The 24,913-nt window shown below is 53.6% G+C and overlaps 2 protein-coding genes across 9 annotated transcripts in view; one reads left to right on the forward strand and one right to left on the reverse strand.

Moving 5' to 3' along the window:
- BICDL1 (BICD family like cargo adaptor 1) overlaps positions 1–8,165 on the forward strand; it is a 107,514-nt gene extending 99,349 nt beyond the window's left edge. For 5 of the 7 annotated variants that reach the window (XM_017510221.2, XM_017510220.2, XM_017510222.2 and 2 more), the window contains 2 exons: positions 5,021–5,141; positions 7,799–8,165. In XM_017510221.2, the coding sequence (XP_017365710.1) occupies positions 5,021–5,141; positions 7,799–7,960 (283 nt within the window). In that variant the 3' untranslated portion in view covers positions 7,961–8,165. Of the gene's footprint in view, positions 1–5,020; positions 5,142–5,970; positions 6,080–7,798 lie in introns of all 7 variants that reach the window. The other 2 variants (XR_001819569.2, XR_005197133.1) reach the window with 1 other exon arrangement.
- Positions 8,166–9,816: 1,651 nt separating this feature from the next.
- The window catches only part of RAB35 (RAB35, member RAS oncogene family), a 21,274-nt gene continuing 6,177 nt past the window's right edge, over positions 9,817–24,913 (reverse strand). The window contains exons 2-6 of one of the 2 annotated variants that reach the window (XM_017510229.2): positions 23,234–23,284; positions 18,257–18,380; positions 14,051–14,175; positions 13,826–13,950; positions 9,817–11,958 (exon numbers count right to left, since the gene is read on the reverse strand). In XM_017510229.2, coding sequence (XP_017365718.1) covers positions 11,830–11,958; positions 13,826–13,950; positions 14,051–14,175; positions 18,257–18,380; positions 23,234–23,284 — 554 coding nt within the window. In that variant the 3' untranslated portion in view covers positions 9,817–11,829. The remainder of the gene's footprint in view (positions 11,959–13,825; positions 13,951–14,050; positions 14,176–18,256; positions 18,381–23,233; positions 23,285–24,913) is intronic. The other variant, XM_017510230.2, reaches the window with a different exon arrangement.

The following is a 24,913-nucleotide window of genomic DNA, read 5'->3' on the forward strand; positions in this document are numbered from 1 at the left end:
TTGTTGAGACAGAGTCTCACTCAGGCTGGAGAGCAGTGGCGCGATCTCAGCTCACTGCAACCTGTCTCCAGGGTTCAAGTGATTCTCCTGCCTCAGCCTCCCGAGTAGCTGGGACTAAAGGCACCCACCACCACGCCCGGCTAATTTTTATATTTTTAGTAGACAGGGTTTCACCATGCTGGCCACGCTGGTCTCAAACTCCTGACCTCAAGTGATCCACCTGCCTCGGCCTCCCAGAGTGCTGGGATGACAGGTGTGAGCCACCGCGCCCAGTCACTGAATACACACTTGTTGAGCACTAACTCAGTGTGCTGAGACAAGAAGAAAAAGAAAGGAAGGAGGAGACCAAAAAAAGAAGGGTGGTGAGGAAGCCCAGGAGGGAGGGCTGATGAACAGAGAGAAGACCAGGGGTCATTCACTGATGCTAAAGTGAAGCTGAAGGAAGATGGCTTCAGGGCACAAAGACACAGAGAAGTCAACTATGACACACACTGAGGTTTAATAAAGATAGGTCGCTGATTTTTTTTTTTTTTTTCAAAGACGGAGTCTTGCTTTGTTGTCCAGGCTGGAGTGCAGTGGCATGATCTTGGCTCACTGCAACCTCTGCCTCCTGGGTTCAAGAGATTCTCCTGCCTCAGCCTCCCGAGTAGTTGGGATTATAGGCGCCCACCACCACATCTGCTAACTTTTGTAGTTTTAGTAGAGGTGGGGTTTCACCATGTTGGCCAGGCTGGTCTCAAACTCCTGACCTCAAATGACCCACCCGCCTCGGCCTCCCAGTGTTGGGATTATAGGTGTGAGCCACCGTGTCTGGCCACATTGGTGATTTTTGACACAACAGTTTCTATTAACTCTTGGGTTGAGAGTCAAGAAGTGAAGGTAGAAACAGGACTTCTGGGAAAACTGATGGTGAGGAAGAGAACAGTCACAGAGCCAGAAAAGCAGCATGAGGATGAAGCTGTTCTGAGGGCCACACACGTTTACACGTAGACCCATGGCAGGGCTGGCGAGGCAGCCACACAGCAATGGATGATGCTGGTAGTGGTATTACACACTGATTCCAATGGCAGCAGGGACATGGATCCGTCTACAGAATGATGGATGTCTGCCGGTGTGGCAGCTCATGCCTGTAATCCCAGCACTTTGGGAGGCCGAAGTGGGCGGATTATCTGAGGTCAGGAGTTTGAGACCAGCCTGGCCAACATGGCAAAACCCTGTCTCTACTAAAAATACAAAATTAGCCGGGTGTGGTGGCGCATGCCTTTAGTCCCAGCTACTCCGGAGGTTGAGGCAAGAGAATCGCTTGAACCTGGGAGGTGGAGGTGAGCTGAGATCACGCGACTATACTCCAGCCTGGGCAACAGAGCGGGACTGTGTCTCAAAAAAAAAAAAAAAGAAAAAAAATTCCTCATACTCTAACCTTCTCACTTCCACACACACTTTTGCCTTCCCTTCTATTCTCTTTCATTACTTTCATTATCTCCATTTCTGTTTTACCTTTGGGTCCTCTTTTCTATCTGGTCAGAACGCATGTTATGGTGTCTGTCAGTTGCTGGTTTATTTTAGAAATTATTCTTGGTGAAGCCCACATAACTATGTATCTTTGCTGCTTGGATTTCTGCTATATTTAGTTAATGGATACTTAAGTAACAGTGTGATAAGGCTGGGGCATGGTGGCCCAGGCCTGCAAACTCAGCACTTTGGGAGGCTGAGGCAGGTGGATCACTTGAGGTCAGGAGTTCAAGACCAACCTGGCCAACATGGTGAAACCCTGTCTCTACCAAAAAAAAAAAAAAAAAAAAAAAAGCCAGGTGGGAGGACCACAAATTCAGGAGGCAGAGGTTGCAGTGAGCCAAGATCACACCAGTGCACTCCAGCTTAGATGACAGAATGAGGCCCTGTCTCCAAAAAAAAAAAAAAAAAAAGTGAGAGTGTGTTAGAGGTGGCAGCATACCTTTATGAGTAATAGTGAAATTGTGTGATGGAACAAAATGGTAAAATTAAGATGCTAATTGTGGAAGCCCATTAGAAATAAAAAGCAGGAGGAGGCCAGGCAAGGTGCCTGTAATCCTAGCACTTTGGGAAGCCAAGATGGAAGGATTGCTTGAACTCAGGAGTTCAAGACCAGCCTGGGCAACATAGTAAGAACTTGTCTCTGGCCGGGCGTGGTGGCTCACGCCTGTAAACCTAGCACTTTGGGAGGCTGAGGTGGGTGGATCACCTGAGGTCAGGAGTTCAAGACCAGCCTGGCCATCATGGTGAAACCCCATCTTAACATTAAATAAATAAATAAATAAGAACTTGTCTCTATCAAAGATAAAAATAAATTAGCTGAGTGTGGTGGCACACTCTTGAAGTCCCAGATGCTCAAGAGGCTGAGGTGGGAGGATCACTTGAGCCCAACAGGTTGAGGCTGTGGTGAGCTGTGATCATGCCACTGCACTCCAGCCTGGGTGACAAAGCAAGATACTGTCTCAAAAAAAAAAAGCAGAATGAAGATAGACATACACATGGGTTGGTTACCTTCTCTCAGACAAGGAAAAGAGGCTGATCATTTTGTACAGAACCTTAGTTTTACCAGATGCCTCCATATACGCTCTCTCTGATTCTCCATCCTGGCTACACATTAGAGTCATTTGGGGAGCTCTCAGATACCAAAACAGTACAATCGAAATCACCGTGTGGGGCTTTTTGGGGACCACTTCTTTCCCTGTTTATTTTAATGTGTAGTCAGCGGTGAGAAAACCTAAGAAAAAATAACTTCCTTCTCATCACTGGACTGCAGAAACCTTAAGGTGCACCTTCACCTATACAATGAATGAGTTTCAGGAAAATTAAGTAGCAGTTTTATCTCCTTGCAGGTGAAAGGCCTTCACTAAAAACAAAATCTTGGGCTAGTAATCTGCCTTACAAAAACGAGTCAGTTACTAGTGGTTTCATTTTTGAAAAGGAATTACTCGAGCCCTGGGAAATATTCCTATTTTTAAAATGTGATTAATGTGTTGATCCCGGTCTGGGGTATTCTATGAATGACGAGCACTAAAATTCTTTAGTGAGCAAATGTCCCAGGGCTCCAGCGCGTGGCCAGGGTTGAAGTTTGTCCACGCAGGCCCTGCCTCAAGACCTTTTTGGGAAGGATAGGAACCCCACCATGCCTGGCGCTGCGCCGCTGCTGTGGCCCTGGGCCCCTCGGCTTCTCGGCAGCGACGTTAGTCAGCACATTCCCGGAGCGCCCACTGCTCCCGGCGCCACCTGCCGGGAGACGCCGGAAGCTCAGGAGGCTGCGGCTGCTGTGGGGCACCACGGGTTCTGACGCTGCTGGACCACAGGGTGGGTGTCCATGGCAACTGATGCCGCGTGAGGATTTCCGCCGTTTATTGCCAGCCAATAGCAGCTGCTATGACGGAGGCAGCCTTCGGCGTCTGAGCCCTCAACACCCATTGGATGGGCTGGGGTCATGTCGCAGCCGCAGTGGGCGGAGCTGACGTGATGGCGAAGCTGTCTGGAGCGGTTTCTCTAGGGGAGGCTGGTGGGACATAGGTTAGTGCAGTCGGTGTTGGCGACGCTTGAGCTAGGTGGCCTCTGCAGGCGGATCATCTGGCTGCTCTTGGGCCCTGCACTTTCATCACTGGCTCTGTACAAGGAGCATGCTTTTGTTAGCTTTGTTGTTTCCAGTGCTTGAGGGAGCAATTAATGAAGGCAAGGGGTAAATAATACATGTTTCTGCAGTTGGGCAACCAGGGCTGCCCCTGCAGAGGTCCTTCAACCTTTATTCCCGTTCGCCTGCCCTAAGAAAAAATTAGTTTTCTTTTGCATTGAACAGCCATGATTTAGGAATGTTGGGAAAGGTGAAGAAAGTAATATATGAAATACACACAAAATGTGAAAATAGAAAATGCAAAAGTATGTCGGAGGATAAGGTTGAGGTGGCACAATTTTAGGATAAGGGTATAAACGTTAATATTTCCCCCCATCAGTAATCATCACCCAGAGATAACCAACTAGGTATTTTTGTGCATATCCTTGAATACACAGGCAGTTTTTGTTTTACAAACTAGTGTTATACTAGACCTTGTTGTCTGGTGTTTTTTTCCACTCAGCAAAATGTTATGAACTGTCAAATATTCTACCTCATGGTTTTTCGTGGGGTTTTATTGTTGTTTTGATTTTTTTTGAAACAGAGTCTTGCTCTGTTGCCCAGGCTGGAGTGCAGCGGCTCGATCTTGGCTCACTATAACTTCTGCCTCCCAGGTTCAAGCGATTCTCCTGCCTCACCCTCCCGAGTAGCTGGGATTACAGGTGCCTGCCACCACACCTGGCTAATTTTTGTATTTTTCATTGAGAGGGTTTCACCATGTTGGCTAGGCTGGTCTCGAACTCCTGACCTCAGGTGATCTCCCACTTCAGCCCCCCAAAGTGCTGGGATCACAGCAGCCAGCCACTGGGCCTGGACACACTTTATGGTTTTTACTGATGACTGTGTTCCATCTTAGCATTTATGACCAGTTTCCTGATTGTTGACTATTCTGATTAGACTGTGATGATCGCCACTGTGTGGCTACCTTTGCACACCTCTGTATCTTCAGGACAGTCCCCCTAAAGGGGGTTGCTAACTACAAGGAATCCCTTCTATACCAGCAGGACAAGGTTCCTGCCTTCCAGTAGGGATAAGGCCTCTTTGGGGAAGGATGAGTAACTCCTTTATGTTGTGTGAGGCCTTTGATTCCCTCTGGGTTCCAGTCCTCATTTTAGTACTGTCCTTTTTCAACTTTCTGAGGTGGAGACGACAAATATTCCTTTCACCAACAGGTTGGTTATGAAAACTGAGAGAATATATGTGAAAACATGTTGCAAATGAACCCTCTACGGGCAACATCACAGTTATTGTTGTGGCTGCTGTTTGTTGTGAGTCAGGGGTCAGAGCCTGATTCCTCAGCCTGTGGACTCCAGGTGCCCCAAGTAAAGATCCAGATGCCTCTGGCACAGGTGTCCATGCTCACCCTGGCTTGTCTGTTCTCAGGAAGAACGCTGTGGAGCTGGAACTCGCCAAGTGCAGGATGGACATGATGTCTCTGAACAGCCAGCTGCTGGATGCCATTCAGCAGAAACTGAACCTCTCGCAGCAGCTGGAGGCTTGGCAGGTAAACCAGAGCCCTGAGATCGAGGGCAAGAGAAGATTCCAGGAGGAATCTCTGAACCTAGGCAGAGTGTAAGGAGAGTTTGCTACTGGAGGGCCCCATGTGACTGGGTGAACAGCACATCCCAGTCTCCACCTGGCAAGATCAAGAGCTCTTGTTTCCCTAGTTCTGGGGAAGAATGCGTAAGGATGCTTGGGTGACAGTCCCCAGGCTGTTGCTGTTTGGAGATGTAGTGATCTCCAGACTTGGAACGGGGCCCGCCAGCAGCTGGTTGTCTGGGATTTAAGCTGAAAAGGAACAACTGGTTAACATGGAGGGCCCAGGAAGCTCCATGTGATTGCATGAAAATTCACAGCTGGATGTGGCTCAGCGGCCCTCCCGCAGCCGGCAGCTGCCGCCCTTCCCCTTTTCAAGGGCCAGCCTCCTTTTTCCAAAGAGCACTGTGCTAGCGCAGGCCCTGGGGAAGATAAATCAGTGGGTCCCTCTCTAAGCCCACTGTTTTTGGGATCCAGCATGGGCCGGGGCTGTGGCTGGCTTGGTTTTGTTGCTGAGGTTGAGGTGGCACAGTTTTAGGATATGAGTATAAACATTTAATATTTCTCCCCAAGAATTCTCATCCAGACAGATGAAAAAGCCATCTGTGGCTTTACAAGGTAAGCCCCCTGAGGAGGGCAGGTTGTTGGTGACCGTTCCTCCCAGGGCCCCTTGGGGCTGGCAGCTAGAGCACTGGCCCCACCACAGGGTGCCAGTCCCTGGCTCCTCGGCTCTGCATGGCAGCCAGCTGGCCGCGCCCTGGCTGACCGCCGTTCTCTCTCTTCTCTCCCGGCTACAGTTTGCTTCCTCAGGGCTTTTTACTATCTGGCTCCTTTGGTTTCTGATCTAGTGGCCTTTCTCAGTTCCCGTATCAACAGCTTTAGTTGTACACCCCTCCTGCCTTTGAGGTGAGCCTGAGCCCTGAATCCCATCCACCCTCGCCCTGCCGTCCCGCCGCCTCCCCTCATGGCCCACTGTGTTCTGTGTGCTGGAGCCTGGCGTCATCTCTGTGCACTGTGACATGTCCTCCAGTACTAGCTCCCTCCTCCATCACAGTCGCATCCGGTGAGCTCCTCGGCAGCACGTGGCCCAGCGCTGATGGCTGGTGCCATTTTCTCATAAATGGCTGTTCTGTCCACTGAGGGACCAGCAGGCATGGAATTGTAAGCAGCATGTGTCTGGGAAACTCTAAAGGGGTGAGCTGGACAGAACTGACTGCTTAAAGTTAAAAAATGCAGTTTACAGTGTGCCAGAAAAACACTGGCAGCTTTGAAAGGTCGGTTTTTGAAGGGCCCTTTAGCATTCCTAAATTAGTTTTAGCTTAGATTTTACTGAGCACGTCCTAAGTGCAGGGCACTGTGCCAAAGATCATACACTGGAACCTTACAAGTAGAGACCATGTGTTGGCAAATACCTGGCATGATGTCAGCTCTGAGGGGCAAGCAGAAAAGGGGATGGAAGAGAAGGGAGGAAGACGAGGGCAAGGAAAAGACCAGGAAGGAGCTGAGTCTGAAGGACAGGGCTGAGAGGATGGGGAGGCTGGAGAGCAGGCCCTGAGCCAGAGAGTGTGAGGAGTCCACACTCACTGCTACCCCACGATAACTCGGGGAGGCCCCTTTGTTTCATGCCGAAACCTGCAGAGATATTAGAACGACACCCACGGGTGAGAGGGAGGAGGAGATGGACAAGCTGCTCAGGTGGAGGGGGCTGGCCAGCCCAACTTCATGCCCTCATCTCGCAAGTGGCTGTTCAGTACCAGAGAGGTTATCTACCCCGGCCACAGGGAGCCTGCCCTGAATGCAGGCCTCACCTGTCCTGTGCTCAGACACTGTAGACTGACTCATTCTAGGGTTTGGCCAGAAAAGCTCAGGGTCTTTTTACCAAGATGCCACAGAGCCTGCCAGGTTCAAGTCATGAAGCAATCGAGCAGATACGTGTTACATTTACTGATGATGCTAATTACACAGGCTGCTCATATTTCTAAACCAGTAGTTTTCAAACTTTGTTAGTGGCAGAACGCTTTTGTCAGAGTCAGAATCTAGCCACTAGAATGGGAAGGGGGTGGAGCTGCCCTGTCCACAGGCTCCTCTACGGGAGAGGCTGCTATTCTGTAAAACATGGTGGGGCGGGCCATGGGGAGGAAGGCATTTTGTGGACAACAGGAGCCCCCAAGTCCAGGCCATTGGGCTGGGAGCTGGTAAACCGAGGTGGCCCTAGGGCCTTCAGGGGCTGGAGGTGGCAAACCAAACCGGAGGCACAGCCAGGCCCACAGGACCCAGGAGGCAGAGCTGCAAGGCCTAGTCAGAGGAGGCGGAGTGCCAGTGTAGGGACTGCAGGGGCGGACCACCCGAGCAGTCAGCCGAGGACCATGGTGGTCCAGCAGGTGTCATACTGTCGAGGAGAGCCCAGCACAAGCCTGTGGAGGCTGGAGGTGCCGTACAGCTCCTGCGTGTGCCTGGTGTCATACCCATGCTCACCGCTTTCATGGTCAGGGCAGTCCCGGCTGCAGCCGCTCACTCATCTCATCCTCATCTCTCATCTGTCTGACGTTGCCACCTCCCTGTCCACCCCTAGGGCCAGGTCAGAGCAGCTGCTCAGCCCTGGCCACTCTCCCCTCCCCTCTGCAGGATGACATGCACAGGGTCATTGACCGGCAGCTGATGGACACTCACCTGAAGGAACGGAGCCAGCCGGCTGCTTCCCTCTGCAGGGGCCATAGCGCCGGGCGGGGGGACGAGCCCAGCACCGCCGAAGGCAAACGACTCTTCTCATTCTTCAGGAAAATTTAAGTTAGGAGGAGTCAGGCCACCAAAGATGGGTGGACTGGAGGCAGCTGGAAAAGCAGTGCAGGCGAGGGCCTCCTGCAGCGTGCAGCTAAGCAGCTGCCCTGTCCCTCACGCTAGGGCCCTGTGGGTCCAGGAGGGCCTTCTCCCTTTCGTCAGTGGGGATGGAAACCTAAAGGTGGGGGTCTTCCTTGGCCACTGAAGGCTGCCCTTGGCCCACGGCCTGGCCGAGCCCACACCTGGGCTTCTTCAGGATCCCGTGCCGGAGCAGGGTTAGGCCACCTACCAGAGGGGCCTCTTGGTGTTGGGTTCTCAGCTTAGCCCAACAGATTGCAGCTCACCCCCAGGCACTGCTGCCTCCTTGATTTTAGCCAGTGGGGAACAGAAGGAATGGAGGCCCTTCTCTGCATGCCTCAGGAGGCCTTAGCCCCGGGGGCCTCGTCTTGCGGGGCAGCAGGCCATGCCTAAGCCTCCATTCCTTCCCTAGCCCAGGGTCAAAGGGGAGATGGCAGCCCCTCCCCCTCGTGCATGCACCTCTGCTGGCAGGAGGCCAAGCCTCTGGCCGCAGGGCCCAAGAGCCAGGGCTTACCCAAGCTCAGCTGAGGCCACCCCCTGAGCCCCCAGGAGGAAGAAGACCCTGTCCCCCGGCCACCACTACTGTCCCTCCCAGCCTCCAGTCGCTGCCCCTTAGCAGGGCCGGGCCAGGCAGAGTGTTCTCGCCAGTCATCTGCAGGCTTTAGCCATCCAGCCCTTTCCCCTGCTCAGGGCTGGGGCTGGACGGGGTCTCCTCCCATCTCCCTTCTCCACCACTCACATACACGGCTTCTTGGCCCAGCCAAGCAAGTCCAGGCCACAGAATGGCACCAGAGGGTTCTGTGGTCAGCCACCCCACCTTGAGGGCAGCATGGGCACCACGGGGTGGAGGGAAAGGGGAAGCTGCCAGGAGCCCCTAGATGCTTCCTGCTGGCTGCTGCTCCTGCCTCAGCAGCTGCCCCACATCCTCCACCCAGGCCCCTACTCAGAGGCTCCGCGGCCCAGCCAGCCCCCAGCTGCTCACAACGATTCAGTCTCCCTCCCTCACACGGGGAAAGCACAGCAGGGATGCGCGGAAAGAATGTACCTGTAGATGTGTACATACCACAGTGCTGTAATTTTGTATGTAGCAATCATGTAAATACATGTATGGATTTTATAATATACATATATAAAAATCTATAAAGGCATATTTTTAGAAAAACAGCACACCACTGCTTCTTTTGAAAATAGTCTGAATAAGAATAAAATGAATTTCTACAGAGCTTCCTGCCTCCGTCTATTTGCTGGGGAGCGGGGGTTGGTCCAAATGTAGACGGTATGTCAGACTCACCACTGGCTGCTGCTGAAGAGGTAGCACTTGTGGGTTCCCCTGCACCTGGGTCACTGCAGATGCCGGTAGTTAACCAAGGGATGTGGCCAGGAAGGGGGGATCCTGCCCTGCCCCTCTCGCCTGGCACTGTCCCCTGCCAGCGCTGTTTCCCAGGCCAGCAGGGCCCTAAAGCTTGGCAGAAACTTCAAGCCAGAAAGAGCCACTCCAGGCAAAGGCTTCCACTGCATCTTTCCAGGCATGCGGAGAGTAAACACGGAGCTTCCCCTGGTATCTTACCACATGTGCTCCCAGCCAATGCATCCAACTAGGGGGAACTCAACTTTGGACCACCTGTTCATGGAGAAAGCGGATCTGGCTTCTGGAAGTGTCCCAGGCCTCGACAGGCTCCTGTGCAAGACCTAGACCAAGAACAGGGAAGAGCTGGACACTCTGGGTGGAAAGAAGCCAGGCCCACTCAGAGCACATCTCTGGAGGGAGAGCAGACAGACCCTGGAAGAAAATTTGGCAGCTTGAACCTTTATTTTTAGTATTTTTTTAAAAAGCATAATTAGAAACTTTCAATACAGAAATAATCCTAGCAAACCATTTAAAAGTGGTGGTGTTTGACAGGAATTTCACATCAGGTCCACTAGGACGTCAGTCCAGCCCTGATCCCCCACCCCCACCCCGTATCCCCCATTCATGCATGTAACAGTGGGACAGGCACACTGCCATGACCAAAATCACCCCACTACCTGGGGCTGGACGTCCAGCTGCCAGAAGCCATGGGGGCTCCCAGCCTGGGCTGGAAGCTCCCAGGACCAACCCCCCCCCAACTTATTGCTTGAATTTGCAAGCACACCCCTGCTGGCCTCGCCTGATCACTCGGAGGCAAGCATGCCCCCCACCCACCAGCACAGGAGCCCCCAAGCACCACACATCCTCACAGGGCCCATGGCGAACCAGAACAGTCACAAGGACGGAGACCCCACTTCTGCCGCCCCCAGACCAGATGAGGCTGCCTGCTGGTCAGCCCTGCAGCCCCTCCATTGTACCCTCCTTCCCAGGCCCACAGAGCTCCCCCACCCCATCCTGTGGCTCCAAAGTGAAGGCCTGTCCCAGCACCACCAGCTTTTGGCAGTTTGGGCAAGTGGAGAGACGGGTGAGAAGAAACCCCCAGTTTTTATTGATTAAAAACCCATCCACAGTGCCAACATGGAAACTGCAGTGTGATCTGTGATGTGATTGTCCAATCACGGCTCTGCCTGGAAATCACCTAGGAAAGGAAATCTAAGGAAACACATCCTGGAATCAGTTCTTCCCAGGTTACTTGATCCCTGTAGGGGAAAGGGTAATGAGGTGTTCGGGCTGGGGGCTAGGGAAGCAGTCATCAAGTGCAGATGACCCTGGTTTTTCTCCAGGGGACTAGGGGTCAAAACTGACCGCTCCCAGCCATTCCTTCCCATCTTGCTACCTTTGTCCTGACAAAGATTAGGACAATGACTGGGGGCTGTCCATGGTCCCAGCCCAGAGGCCCCAGGCATGAGAGCCCAGCCCCACAATGGCAGGAAGCCATTCGTTTTATTTTTTTCCTAAAAACAGTGGACACAAAGTGGGTTTGCCCCAACTTTTGCTGCTCTGCCAATCAAACCTCAGGGAAAGAAAATAATTGTGAGGAAATTCACTGATCTGGCTTCATTCTCTTGATCTGTTAAAATACTGCTCCTGCAGCCCCCATGCCAGCCCCATCTCTGCACGAACCTACCCCAACCTTTCTGATGGAACGTAAACCTCTTGATAGAAATGAGAAGCCATGGCTCCCCTGGGTTTGGAGCTCAGAAGCATCTAGAAGGCAGGACAAGAAATCTGTTGGCCAAGGGGCAAGACTGACCACTTCTGGAACCGCAGGGCTTCGAGGCCGGGTTCCCCAGCTCCCAGAATGGCTGGGCGCAGAACAGGGAGGGAAGGGAGCTGGCACAGGCCCCGGAGAGGGGGCAAGACCCTGCGTGCCAGGGACAGAAGCTGACAGCCTGTCGGAGAGAATGAGCAACACGGAGCCCACTCCACTGGCACAGGCTGGCCAAAGATGCAGCTAGAATGTGACGCTGTCTCCTCAGGACGCTGCTTGTAGTAAGATGGGCTGGGGAGGGGCGCAGGGAGGGTCCGTTGCAGCAGGCTGGCATCAAGGAGGCAAAAGCCAGAGCAGGACGCGGTGTGCGGCCGGGTAGAGCAATATACACTATGTACAGACTCTGTGAATCAGTCCGCTCGGCTGGCAGCGTCCTTGCCAGGTCCAGGCGCCTTGGCCGGGGAGGAGGGGGCACCAGTAGGGAAGGGCAGGCTGGTCCAACACCTTCTTGGCACTCGAGGGGGAAGGGGGAGGAAGTGCCGATGGCGCCTCCCGATACAAAAACATGGAGAGAATTCTTTAAATAACGGCACGAAACTGAGACTGTCCCCCGAGGAACCCCCGTGGACCTCGGGCTGGGGGAGGGACCGCAGTGCAGTCTCTGCAGTGGACCGGGCGGCATTAGCAGCATCGTTTCTTTCGTTTACTGTTCTTCGTAAGCTTCACCACATCGTTCTGTTGTTGCTGCTGCTGTTTCGCCAGGTTGTCTTTCTTTGCTCGGAGGACCAGCTCCGTGATGCAGTTGAACATCTGTGGAGAGGAAAGAGGAAGGGCCGGCCTCAGACCTGGCCAGGAGGTCCCTGCTGGCCGCACTTCCTACCTGTGAGTGTTTGGTATGTATGTCTTCAAAGCCTATTCTAGAAGGAGGTGGTGAATTATTTTATTTAAAGGTCAAAAAGGAAACACATTGCTAAAACCTTGTCTCTACAAAAAATACAAAAATCAGCTAGGCGTGGTGGTGCACACCTGTAGTCCCAGCTACTTGGGAGGCTGAGGTGGGAGGATCACTTGAGCCCAAGAGAACGAGGCTACAGTGGGCCATGAACACACCACTGTACTCCAGCCTGGATGACAGAGTTAGACCCTAACTCAACAAATAAGTCTGAAAAAAGGAACATCATCAAAGGCCCCCCATGAGCTGTGTGGACTTGGGGAAGTCAATCTCACAGGGGTTCACAGGGGTTTTCCAGTCCTTTTTTTTTTTTTTTTTTGAGATGGAGTTTCGCTCTTGTTGCCCAAGCTGAAGTGCAATGGTGCAATCTCGGCTCACCACAACCTCCAACTCCCAGGTTTAAGCAATTCTCCTGCCTCAGCCTCCTGAGTAGTTGGGATTACAGGCATGTACCACCATACCCGGCTAATTTTTTGTATTTTTAGTAGAGACAGGGTTTCTCCATGTTGGTCAGGCTGGTCTCAAACTCCCAACCTCAGGTGATTTGCCTGCTTCGGCCTCCCAGAGTGTTGGGATTACAGGCGTGAGCCAGCAAGCCCAGCCTCCAGTCCTTTTTTTATAGAGACAAACCCCTTTCCTTCAGCTGGAATCTGGTGACATGACAGATGAAAGTGCCCCGGCCCTGTTCATGGACAGAGGTGACCCAGGGTCTGCCCACTCCACACCACCTCACGGCATGTGGGGCCCAGAGAGGCGAAGTCACTGCCCAGTGTCATACCAGCCCCACCCACAGGCCCAGGTGGACAGGCCAGTGTCAGAACACCAGCCTGACCTTCAGAGAAGCTTTGCTCCCTGCCACTGTATGGCCCATGTGCCCCGAAGCAGTGGGGATCCTCAGCTTCCCATAGGCCTCTGAGCTCCACACCCCACAAGGCGGCCAGTGAGGCAGAGGACTAGTACAGAAACTGCTTGGCTTTGGTATGGGACAGAGGTTTACTCAGCTTCTTTTTTTTTTTTTTTTTGAGACGGAGTTTCACTCTTGTTACCCAGGCTGGAGTGCAATGGCGCGATCTCGGCTCACCGCAACCTCCGCCTCCCGGGTTCAGGCAATTCTCCTGCCCCAGCCTCCTGAGTCGCTGGGATTACAAGCACACGCCACCATGCCCAGCTAATTTTTTGTATTTTTAGTAGAGACGGGGTTTCACCATGTTGACCAGGATGGTCTCGATCTCTTGACCTCGTGATCCACCCACCTCGGCCTCCCACAGTGCTGGGATTACAGGCTTGAGCCACCGCGCCCGGCCTTTACTCAGCTTCTTACTAGCTGGGTGGTGGTCCTTAAGTTACTTCAACACTTAGAGCCTCAGTTTTCCTATTTGAAATGTGCGAATAATTGTACCCACCTTAGAGGACTGCTGAGCTATGAACTAAGATCATTAAAGGGCCTGGCACATAGTAGGCACTCAGTAAATGGCACGTACTAGGACATTTTCTTTTTTTTTTTTTAAGATGGGGTTTCACCAAGATGGCCAGGCTGGTCTTGAACTCCTGACCTCAGGTGATCCACCCACCTTGGCCTCCCAAAGTGCTAGGATTACAGGTGTGAGCCACCGCACCCGGCCTACTAGGACATTTTCTATTGGCCATTTAGATGCCTCGAGCAGGCCAACAGTGAGAAGAAAAGGGCCACGGGGGTGCGGTGGAGCCAGTGACCCAGGGACTCACCTCTTCCACGTTGACATTCTCCTTGGCGCTGGTCTCGAACAACTGGATCCCCATCTGCCCGGCAAATTTGTAGGCATCTTCTGTCTCCACCACCTTCCGCTCAGGGTCATCATTCTTATTGCCCACTTCAAAGCAAGGCAGAGTCAGCGCAGCCCTAAAGGGCACAGCTGGCTGTCTCCCTCCCCTGACCCGACCCCCACCCCTAGCCCCTGGGCACAGCCTCACCTAATATTCGGCACACATCATCACAGTTCTGGTTGATTTCGTGAAGCCACCGCTTGACGTTGACAAAGGACTCGGCACTGGTGACGTCGTAAACTACAATGACCCCGTGGGTCCCCCGATAATACCTGTAGGGCCAGAGTGTGCGGCAGCACTTCAGCCCCAGCAGGAGCCACCCCCTTGCCAGGACCCGCCTGCCCACATCAGGACAGTGACCCAGGAAAGGGGAGGGTGGCCCTGGAGCCTGGGCTCTCGCCCTGCTCAGCAGAGACCCGAGCCATGCCCAGAGGGCAGGAGAGGCTGCAGCAGCAGCACTGGCTCCCCCTGCCTGCCCCCAGGCGCCAGTAGGGTGGGATAGCCAGCCCCTTGGTGGCAGAGGAGGTCTGAGGAGTCACACCATGCTGTTCAGAGTCTGCTGCTGGCTTGAAACATCTTTGAAGTTCTTGCTTTATTTTGGGATTTCAGGCAGTTTTTGTATTTGACATCATGTTATCACTGTCTTTGAACATTCAAAAAAAATATTTTCTCCTCAAACCCGTTTTAGAGAAACGCGTTTCCAAGAAGCCACACCATCATGAAGCCCTGGCAAAGTCTGTGTCCCCTCCCCTGGGGCAGGTAGGCATCTCCCTTCCTGCTGCTCTTGGCTCATCTGTGCAAGTGGCAGGAAAAGCTTGGACACCACACAAGCATCTGGGGATGGCTGGGGAGAGGGGCCAGCAAAGCCACCACCCACACATGCAGACCCCAGGGCCAGCCAGGAGAGCTGGAAGGGGACATCAAACTCTCCTCTCCAGACCCCATCTCCCCATTCATCCGAATGGTACAGAAAGACATCAATCCCCAGAGGAAGACAGGACCATAGCCTCTGCTTCCCTCTGTCGCAGAGCTGGAGGCCAGAGAGCAACCCTGCCCTGAACTGTGCAATCAGCCAGAGTCACCTCTCTCCTGCTCTCCCCAAAGCCGCAGGGACCTCCTCCCCGAGGCTCCTCAGGACACCACACAAACCACGAGTGGACAGGCTGCTTCCTCCCAGCCTTCTGGCTGCCAGCTGCTCCAGCCCTAAGTACCTCCACCCTGCCCAGCCCTGGGGCAAAGCCCAACCTGCCCCTGCCCCTGCCCCATTCTGGCTCCACCCTCAACACCGCTGCTGGGATTTCCTCCCAGGGCTTCATTCTGCCCACAGCTTTGCTTCCAGGACGACATCGCTCCTTGGCTTTGGGGGAGCTGTGACAATCAAGTTGTCTTGGCACTGGGCCCAAGAGCCAGTCTGGCCTTGGCAGCAGCTGTGGAGAACAGCCGGCTCGGCACACGGAACGGCGTGGCGGATGCCTTCCAGAGTGAGGGAGCGCTAGAGCCGCAGGAAGAGCAGAGGAAGAGCAGAGGAAGCGCAAGGAGTGGATGGCTCTGCAGACTCTCCTTTGCTGAAGATGATCAGAGATACCAAGAAACACCTACAGCCATGGCCCTGGCGCAGAGCCCCAGCGGCTCCCTGGGCGCCTCCGCCTCATCTGAGGCCCAGAAAAGGGGCTTTATCTGAGAGCAGAGAGTTCGTCTGCGGATGAAGTCAGGGGCTCAGAGCTCTGGCTAGGAAGGTCCGGAGCACTGAGGCTTCCCATGGCCACCAGGAATCGCTTTCACTCACCAGGACTCTGCTCTAGGCCAGGCTCAGAGCCGGGGGCTTGGTATCCATTACCTTACTAATCTCTGCAGCCACCTGATCCAGGAGACCTCAGGATGGCCATGTGACCAGCGAGGGATCTGACTCCCAGGCCCAGCCTTCCTTGTCCCTTCTCCCCTCACCTCCACTCCACCCACACCTCTCAGCGCCAGCAAACCTCAGCTTCTGAGAGCAAGAACCCAAGAGGGGGTGACCACCGGGCTCTTTCCCGCCAGGCTAATGGGACACAGTTTCAGTTTCTCTTTTAATGTCCTGCATCAGAAAGTCACACTACTGTATCCTGACTGCCCCATTCCCAAAAACTCCGAAAACTGACTTCCCCAAAACTCCTTCCTTCTTTGCCAGTGACCATCACAGGGCATCGAGACTTCCAGTGAGCCCTGCAGGGCCTCCTGCCTCGTGGGAGCCAGAGCAGGACTCCTAAGACAGAGCTACCACTCCGCTTCCCCAGACAGGCAGGATGGCAGCAGGAGTCCAGCCACTGCCCACAGGCCACCCCTTCCCAAGCCCCCTGGGAAAATCCCATGCTGCTCCCAGGAAGCCGAGTAACTCTTCCCAGCTCCCCACGGAATGGAGGAACCAGTTTACCCTCTTCCCGCCCTGCCCAGCCCGGAAAGCAGGTGACTTCATGGTGGCAGGGAGGGGCTATGGCTCCTCCTGGTGAAAGAGCCTCGGACCCCCCAGGCCCCACCGCCCTGCCCGGGGATTCATTCCTCATAGCCATGGGCCTCCCAACCTCCACTGCCCCAAACCTCTGCCTGGTTTTAAAGCACAGGATGGGGCGGGAAAGCAGAGTACCATCTGCCCAGCGGAGGAGGGCCTCGGCAGCCTCAACGCCAACCCTGAGTACCCCTCACCCCTGCCCCCCAAGTTAGGAGGCTTGATCCTCCCTGGGCTTGTTTTCCTGTCCATAAAATGGAGATAGTCACAGGCCTCTCCACCAGGATTAACCGAAATAAAGCAGGTGAAATCCTAGCGACAGGCCCAACCCAGAGCAAGGTCAGCGCCCAGACCAGCTGACCCCAGCATAAAGGCTTGTCTTGCCTGGGCCTGCAGCCCCAGGCTGCCCAAAGCACTGATGCCAGCCCTGCCCAGCGTCCTCCACAGGTTCTCAATAGCAGCTGCTGAGACATGCAGGCCACAGAGCCCCCGCTCACAGGCTCATCAACCATCACCACACAGGCTGCACCCAGAGACCCTGGGACTGTGAGCTCCCAGGGATGTGGGCACCACGGGCTGCAGCACACGTGTGCTGTGTGCTCAGTGCAGGGTGAACCCAGTGACAAGCTTTCCGCCTTGGCTCCAGCCCCACGAGCTGCCCGCCCAGTGCGCCTGTCCCTCCTCCAGCAGCCCTACTCTCCCCCACACTCCCAGCCACCCATGAGGGCACTGCACCCCACACTTCCCACCTCGGGAAATGCCAAGGGGCCAGGGGTGGGCTGCCAGCATGGCGTGCACCCGGCTTTCACACTGCAGGGAGGAAGGGGGCCGCTGGCCGGGACTTCCTCATTTGCCTTCCTGAGGCCACTTCTAGAGGTGCTGCTCGAGAGAGCCGAGGAGGTGCCCGTGAAGCCAGACAGCTGCCCCCAACTCTGCACAGGCCACTGTGTGGAGCGCAGGCTCGAGCACTGGGAGGGACCCCTCCAAGGTGCTCTCTGTAAAATGGGATCACAGCAGCTCCAGGCACACGGAGCTGCTAGACAGCACAACCCAGCCACTCATGTTGACGCCCTCAACAGAGTACCTGGCCCCCTCCACATGGAAGCCAGCCCCAGAGCAGGCCCTCAGGGAAACAAGCACAGAAAGCCTAGGCAAGTTGCCTCAGGACACACAGTCCAACAGCTCCAAATCCCCTTAAGACCCTGCTCCTTCCTAAAACCTGCTCCACTAACAAGCCAGTGGGAGCTGCTCCAAAGGACACTCCCATCTGCGCTGCCGTTTCCCTCTGGCCTGCAGCTCAGCCACAAAGGTGGCAACCCGTGGGCAGCCGGATTTCCCAGGAAACAGCTTTAAGGGTAGGGAAGGGCCTAATGACACACACCAGTGTCCCCTCTAGACAGCGCCACCTCCAAGGCGGGTGATGGGGCCTGCCCAGGCCAACTCTAGCTTCCACAACTGACACCTACCAAGAGGAATTGCCAGTGACTAAGTCCTGGGCGGGCAGGGCACGTCACAACCCCCTAGCAAGGCAAACACTACGCTGCTCCCTCTGTAAGGTGACGGTGTGGCAGGCCGGAGGGTCGGCTGACTCTCCAAGGGGACAGCCCATGGCCACTATCTGGCCAGACTCCACCACGGTGCTCAGCACCACCCACCGCCCCCACCGGCAGTCATCCCCCATTCCCTCACACCTTCAGGACGAGGAAGGCTGCAGCCAAACACCACCCACTACAGCCGACAACAAGCTCACTTCCTGACAGCCTCAGGGACCCACTGGTGACATTTCCACCATGACCAGGCACCGGTTGCTCAACCGTGTCCACAGGTCAGTGGTGCCGGTGCCGGTTGAGTGGGAGTGGGCGTAGACTCACGTGGAGGTGATGGTGCGGAAGCGCTCCTGCCCCGCCGTGTCCCAGATCTGCAGCTTCACTTTCTCCCCGTTGATCTCCACAGTCCGGATCTTGAAATCCACTCCGATCGTGGTGATGTAGCTGCCTGCACACACACGGCAGTTAACAAGGCCCAGCACAGGTCTCCCTGCAGGCCCCCAGCCCCACACTGCACATGACACACCCCCAGGCTCCCGCACCCCCAGCTCATTACATGTGCCTGGCACATTCTAGGACCCAGGGACACAGCCCTGAACAAGGAACACGAGGCCCCTCCACCCACAAGTAAAGTGAAGGGGGGAGGCAGGATGCCAGGAAACAAAGGGGACAATTTCTGAGAGTGAAAGTGACATGCAGGAAATAAAGCGGGATGGGAGCGGGACAGGATTTTTTAGAGTGGCTAGGTGGGGACATGCCAGCTGTGTCTCAGAATGGTAGACCTATGGCGGGCACACTCTGGGTTTTTCTTTCCTATTCAATTTAAAAATTTTTTATGGCCCTCAAAATTCACTTCCAAACACACAAATAGGTCATGAGCTGCAGTCTGAAAACCACCGCTCCAGGCAGGGGAGACAGCAGCAAAAACAGCCACGGGTGGGATTACGTTGAGGTCAAGCCCTAGGCCCAAGGCAGGCAGAACGTGGCGAGGCCAGATCTTGGACCTGAGTGCCACTTCCAAGAATGTGGACTTTCTCTCGTGTGTGATGAGGAGGCACCAAAGGGTTTTCATCGGGGTGCGAGATGCATTTTAAATAGCTCTCTCGCAGCATCTGTGAGAAAAATTGATTTTTTTTCGAGACAACACGTCTCATTCTGTCACCCAGGCTGGAGCTGGAGTGAAGTGGGACTGCATCCTTGACCCTCCTCAGGCTCTGACAATCCTCCCACCTCAGCCTCCTGAGTAGCTAGGACTACAGGCACATGCTGCCACACCTGGATAATTTTTTTTTTTGAGGTGGAGTCTAGCTCTCTTGCCCAGTAGTGTCGTGGCATGATCTTGGCTTACCACAACCTCCACCTTCTGGTTTCAAGTGATTCTCCTGCCTCAGCCTTCCAAGTAGCTGGGACTACAGGCACGTGCCACTATACCCAGCTAAATTTTTTTTTTTTTTTTTTTTTTTTTTTTTTTGAGTAGAGACGGCCAGGCTGGTCTTTACTCTCCTGACCTCGTGATCCGCCGGCCTCCGCCTCCCAAAGTGCTAGGATTACAGGTGTGAGCCACCTCGCCCAGCCTTTTTTTTTTTTGAGACAGAGTCTCACTCTGTCACCCAGGGTGGAGTGCAATGGCACGATCTCAGCTCACTACAACCTCTGCCCCGCCCCCGAGTTCAAGTGATTCTCCTGCCTCAGCCTCCCGAGTAGCTGGAATTACAGGTTGCTGCAAACCGCACCTGGCTAATTTTTGCATTTTCAGTAGAGATGGGGGTTTCACCATCTTGGCCAAGCTGGTCTCGAACTTCTGACCTCATGATCCACCCACCTAGGCCTCTCAAAGTGCTGGGATTACAAGCGCAAGCCACCACGCCCAGCCTGAAAGATGGATTTGAGGACAATTTCTAGCTGGAATAATTGTCCAGTCCAGCCTTCCAAAGCCTAACACTAGCAAAAGCACAACTTCTCACTACATTTGGGGCTTACGGTGTAACAGTACAGGAGATACCACGCACAGACACAATTATGTGAAATGTGGCAAGGGCATAGGAAAGGTCAAATTCCAAGGTGGGGTGGAGAACAAGGCAGGCTTCAGGGAGGATGTCATTTCTGGGCTTAGCTTGAAAGAACAGGTAAGACTTCAAAGGTTGACATTAGGTAGGGAAAAGATGTCCCACTCAAAGGCAAATAGCCGAGGCAAACCCACAACCAGAACTTTGAAACAACAAGGAGTGCGGCCCAGCGCCTCGCACAGTTAGGCTCTCCAGAAACAGCTGGGGGTTAACAAACAAGCAAGCCAAAGAACAAAAGAATGACCAGGTGGTAGGATGAAGCCGGAAAGCTAAGCTGGAAACAGACCATGGAGCCAGTGGTTCTCAGCTGGGATGACTCTCTCCCTCCAAAGGACACTCAACAATGTCTGGAGACATTTTTGGGTGTCACAGCAGGGGGAGGGGAAGCGTTGCCAGCAATCAGTGGGTGGAGGCCAGGGATGCCACTCAACACCCTTCAACACGCAGGACAGCCCCACAACAAAAATCGCAGGGCCCAAAGGGTCAACAGTGTCCCAGTGAAAAGCTTGCTGCAAACTCTGCTCGGGTGAGAGAGGCCACTGTTTTTTTGGGGTTTTTTTTGAGACAAAGTCTCACTTTGTTGCCCAGGCTGGAGTGCAGCGGCATAATCTCCACTCACCATGACCTCCGCCTCCCAGGTCCAAGCGATGATTCTCCTACCTCAGCCTCCTAAGTAGCTGAGACCACAGGTGCGTGCCACCACACCTGGCTAAATTTTTTGTATTTGTAGTAGAGGTGGGGTTTCACAGTGTTAGCCAGGATGGTCTTGATCTCCTGACCTCATGATCCACCCACCTTGGCCTCCCAAAGTGACGGGATTAGAGGCGTGAGCCACTGCGCCCAGCAGGGGCCACTGTGTTTAAACAGAGAAAAGACCGTGCTGGACACACGCATTAGCAGTTCAGGGTGGGTGAGGGTTGCCATAATGCTTCCAGGTAGAACCAACAGCAAACTGAGATACTGGTAGTAGAAACAGAAAGTGGGAAGAGATTGCAAAAACGAGCCCTCCAAGCATCAAATGCTGATTAGATGGGGAGGAAGAGGGGCATTAAGGAGGAAGAGGAACATTTTTCAGCATAATTAGAGGCTGTTAATCAGTTATAATTCTTGAACAGAAGGTAACAGCCAGCTACAACAAATAGCTGGCATTTATTGAGCAATTACTTAGTCCCAGGCACTGTAACCTGTATTATCTCAGGTCATCCTATAACAACCCCATGGGGGAAGGACCATTATGATTTCTACTTTACAGATGAACTGAGGTTTAGTCACTGGCTCAAGGTCACACAGAGAAGCCACTGCTTTCCAACACCACACCACTAGTGAGGATGCAGGGCCAGTGTCAAGGAAAGAAGAGGGGGGAGCAAAATCCACTTTTCCACCAAGAGAAACATCAGCCATGGAATCACTTTCTTTTTTTTTTTTTTTTTGAGACGGAGTTTCGCTCTTGTTACCCAGGCTGGAGTGCAATGGCGCGATCTCGGCTCACCGCAACCTCCGCCTCCTGGGTTCAGGCAATTCTCCTGCCTCAGCCTCCTGAGTAGCTGGGATTACAGGCACGCGCCACCATGCCCAGCTAATGTTTTGTAGTTTTAGTAGAGACGGGGTTTCACCGTGTTGACCAGGATGGTCTCGATCTCTTGACCTCATGATCCACCCGCCTCGGCCTCCCAAAGTGCTGGGATTACAGGCTTGAGCCACCGCGCCCGGCCTGGAATCACTTTCTAAAAGCAGCTCAGTCATGTCAGAGGGAATATTCCACAAGACAATCAATCAGAGACGCCAACCCCACCCGAAGCATCTGTAATGAACCTGATGTATTTAACAAACAAAAATGTGTTCAGCTGGGCACAGTGGCTCACGCCTGTAATCCTAGCACTTTGAGGGGCTGAGGCGGGCGGATCACAAGGTCAGAAGATTGGGACCATCGTGGCCAGCATGGTGAAAACCTGTCTCTACTAAAAATACAAAAATTAGCTGGACATGGTGGTGCATGCCTGTAATCCCAGCTACTCAGGAGGCTGAAGCAGGAGAAATGCTTGAACCAGAGAATCAGAGGTTGCAGTGAGCCAAGATCACGCTACTGCACTCCAGCGTGGCAACAGAGGGAGATTCCCCCTCAAAAAAAAAAAAAAAAGAAAAAAAAAAATGTACTTAATCTTACCAGTGATTAGGGAAAAACAAAGGTAAACAAGTTAGCCCCTTCTGCCTATCAGCTCAACAAGAATGAAGACAGCTACTAAGATCCAGCATTGATCACGGTTGACAAGGGGCACTTTCCACCCTTCAGTGGGAGTGTGAATTAAATTACTCCAGCATCTTTGAAAAACAGGTTGGCAGTACCTTTGAAAATTCTTGGTGCATACACCCCGCAACCGGTAACCCCACTTCTACAGAAACACACACACAAGAATAAATATCAGCCGGGCTCTATGACTCACACCTTTAATCCCAGCACTTTGGGAGGCCGAGGTGGGTGGATCACCTGAGGTCAGGATTTTGAGACCAGCCTGACAAATATATTGAAAGCCCATCTGTATTAACAATACAAAAAGCAGCGGGGTGTGGTGGTGGGCACCTGTAGCCCCAGCTCCTTTTGAGATAGGAGAATTGCTTGAACCCAGGAGGTGAGATTGCAGTGAGCCAAAATTGCGCCACTGCACTCGTCTGGGAGACAGGGCAAGACTCCATCTCAAAAAAAAAAAAAAGAGTAAATATCAACTAAAGCCCAAGGAGCTAAGCATCACTGAAAACAGACACAACCCGAAGCCAGGCACAAAGTAAGAGCACTGTCAGTGCGCTATGTGGTGCGCCTAAGCACAGAAAGCGCCCCCACACTCAAATGAACCCAACAGCCTGCATGTGGAGCGCAGAAAGAAGCTGGAAAGACACACTCTGACCAGAGGCTGCCAGGGCAGCACAGGGGGCAGGAGCAGGGACTGCGCCTAGATGACACCCTTAGACGCTGTTACGGTAACCTTCCTGTTTGGACCCTGGGTGGGAAAATGATGGGCTAGCCAAAGGGTTTTTGTGAGCAGGTACATTTAGACCACAGAGGCTTCTGACAGAAGCTCCACCAGGTCCTAAGGCCCACTCCATCTTCTTCCCTCCTCTGGCAACCAGAATGAGACAGTTCCCAACGTTAGGTAGAGGCAAGTGTGTTCCGGTGCCAGGGAGGGGATGTCAACAAACAAACAAAAACGACCCCCCAGCAGGACTGCAGGGGAGGACTCACCTGAGAAAGTGTTGTCTGCAAAACGCAACAGTAAACTGCTCTTGCCCACACCTGCAAGAGAGAAAGCACTGCGATGAGGGGGGCAGGTGGGTCCCCTCCCTCCAGCCCCGGCCCTTCTTCTGGGAGACAATGCCAGAGTCCAAACTCTTAAGAAGCTCAGTGGGACCCAGCTCACTTCTCAATGCTCTTTCCACCTCCCTGAGCAGCCACACACCAAGAGCATCTCTTCTGCTCGATCCCTGACCCTTTCCTTCGTCCTTGTGTAAGACAAGCTGTTCCCAAATCCTCTGGGGGAGACATGAGAAAGGGACTGGTATGCAGGCCCTGGGTGAGGGCTGGCCCAAAGGGAGATGCCAGGAGACAAAGTAGAATGAAGGTCAATCACACGGAACAGTCCCCAAGTGCATCTACAACACGGTCCCTAGAAAAGTACATGCCACATTATGGCACATCAGTTAGGGAGCGACCTGGAATGAGGAACTGCAGAGCGGGAAGGGACCCTTGGTATCACCAGGGCTATTTTGCAGGTGAGGAAACCAAGGCCCACACAGCTAGAACTCAATGGCCTCCATCTTCCCAGCTGATGGCCCCGCTGGGTGGGCTGGTGGAGTGGAGGGTCTGCCTTATACCCATCAGGGCAACAGCCCACATGTGCTCAGACCATGCACCAGCCACAGCAGCTCCTGGCTGCTTAGAGCACAAACAGGTATACATCTGGCCTCACCCACTTTTTTTGTAAAGAGATGGGGTCTCATTCAGTCACTCAGGCTGGAGTGCAGTGGTGCAATCATAGCTGACTGCAGCCTCAAACACCTAGGCTCAAGTGATCCTCCAGCCTCGGCCTCCCGAGTAGCTGGGACCACATGTGTACACCACCAAGCCTGGCTAATTTTTTTTATTTTTAGCAGAGACGGAGTCTTGCTATGTTGCCTAGGCTTAATTTTTTTTTATCTTTTGTAGAGACGAGGTCTTGTTATATTGACCGAGTTGGTCTAAAACTTCTGGCCTCAAGCAATCCTCCCGCCTGGGCCTCCCAAAGTGCCAGGAATTCAGGCATGAGCCACTGGGTCCAGACCTGTCCCCTTGACTTCAACTCATAGTGCTTTCAGCCTGCCAAGTGCACCTGTCCCATGTCCTTCTATCCCATCCCCAATCTCCAACAACCCTGACACCAGGCAGTTAATTGACCACAAAGACTTCACACACATCGGGCCATCTGTGTGGTAAGCCCATGGATGCCTCTTTGATTGTATTTCCGGCCACATCTCTTGAGATGAGGACGCCCAGGCTCAGAGCTGCTGAGTAGCCGGCCTAAGTGCTTCTGCAAGAAGCAGTAAAGCTGAGATCCGCGTCCAGGTCGGACTCCTCCAGAGCGCTAACACTCCTCCCAATACACACTGCTGGGAGTCTGGCCTCTGGTTCAGGAAGGGGGAAAAAAATGACCGTGTGGGGGCTCCTACATCTCACTCCTGTTAGATTTTCAATGAAAATGCCACGAGGCCGGGCGCAGTGGCCCAAGCCTGTAATCCCAGCACTTTGGGAGGCCGAGGCGGGTGGATCACGAGGTCAAAAGATCAAGACCATCCTGGTCAACACGGTGAAACCCCGTCTCTACTAAAAATACAAAAAATTAGCTGGGCATGGTGGCGCGTGCCTGTAATCCCAGCTACTCGGGAGGCT

Source organism: Cebus imitator, unplaced genomic scaffold (genome assembly GCF_001604975.1).
Source record: "Cebus imitator isolate Cc_AM_T3 unplaced genomic scaffold, Cebus_imitator-1.0 Scaffold434, whole genome shotgun sequence".
Classification (NCBI taxonomy): Eukaryota; Metazoa; Chordata; class Mammalia; order Primates; family Cebidae; genus Cebus; species Cebus imitator.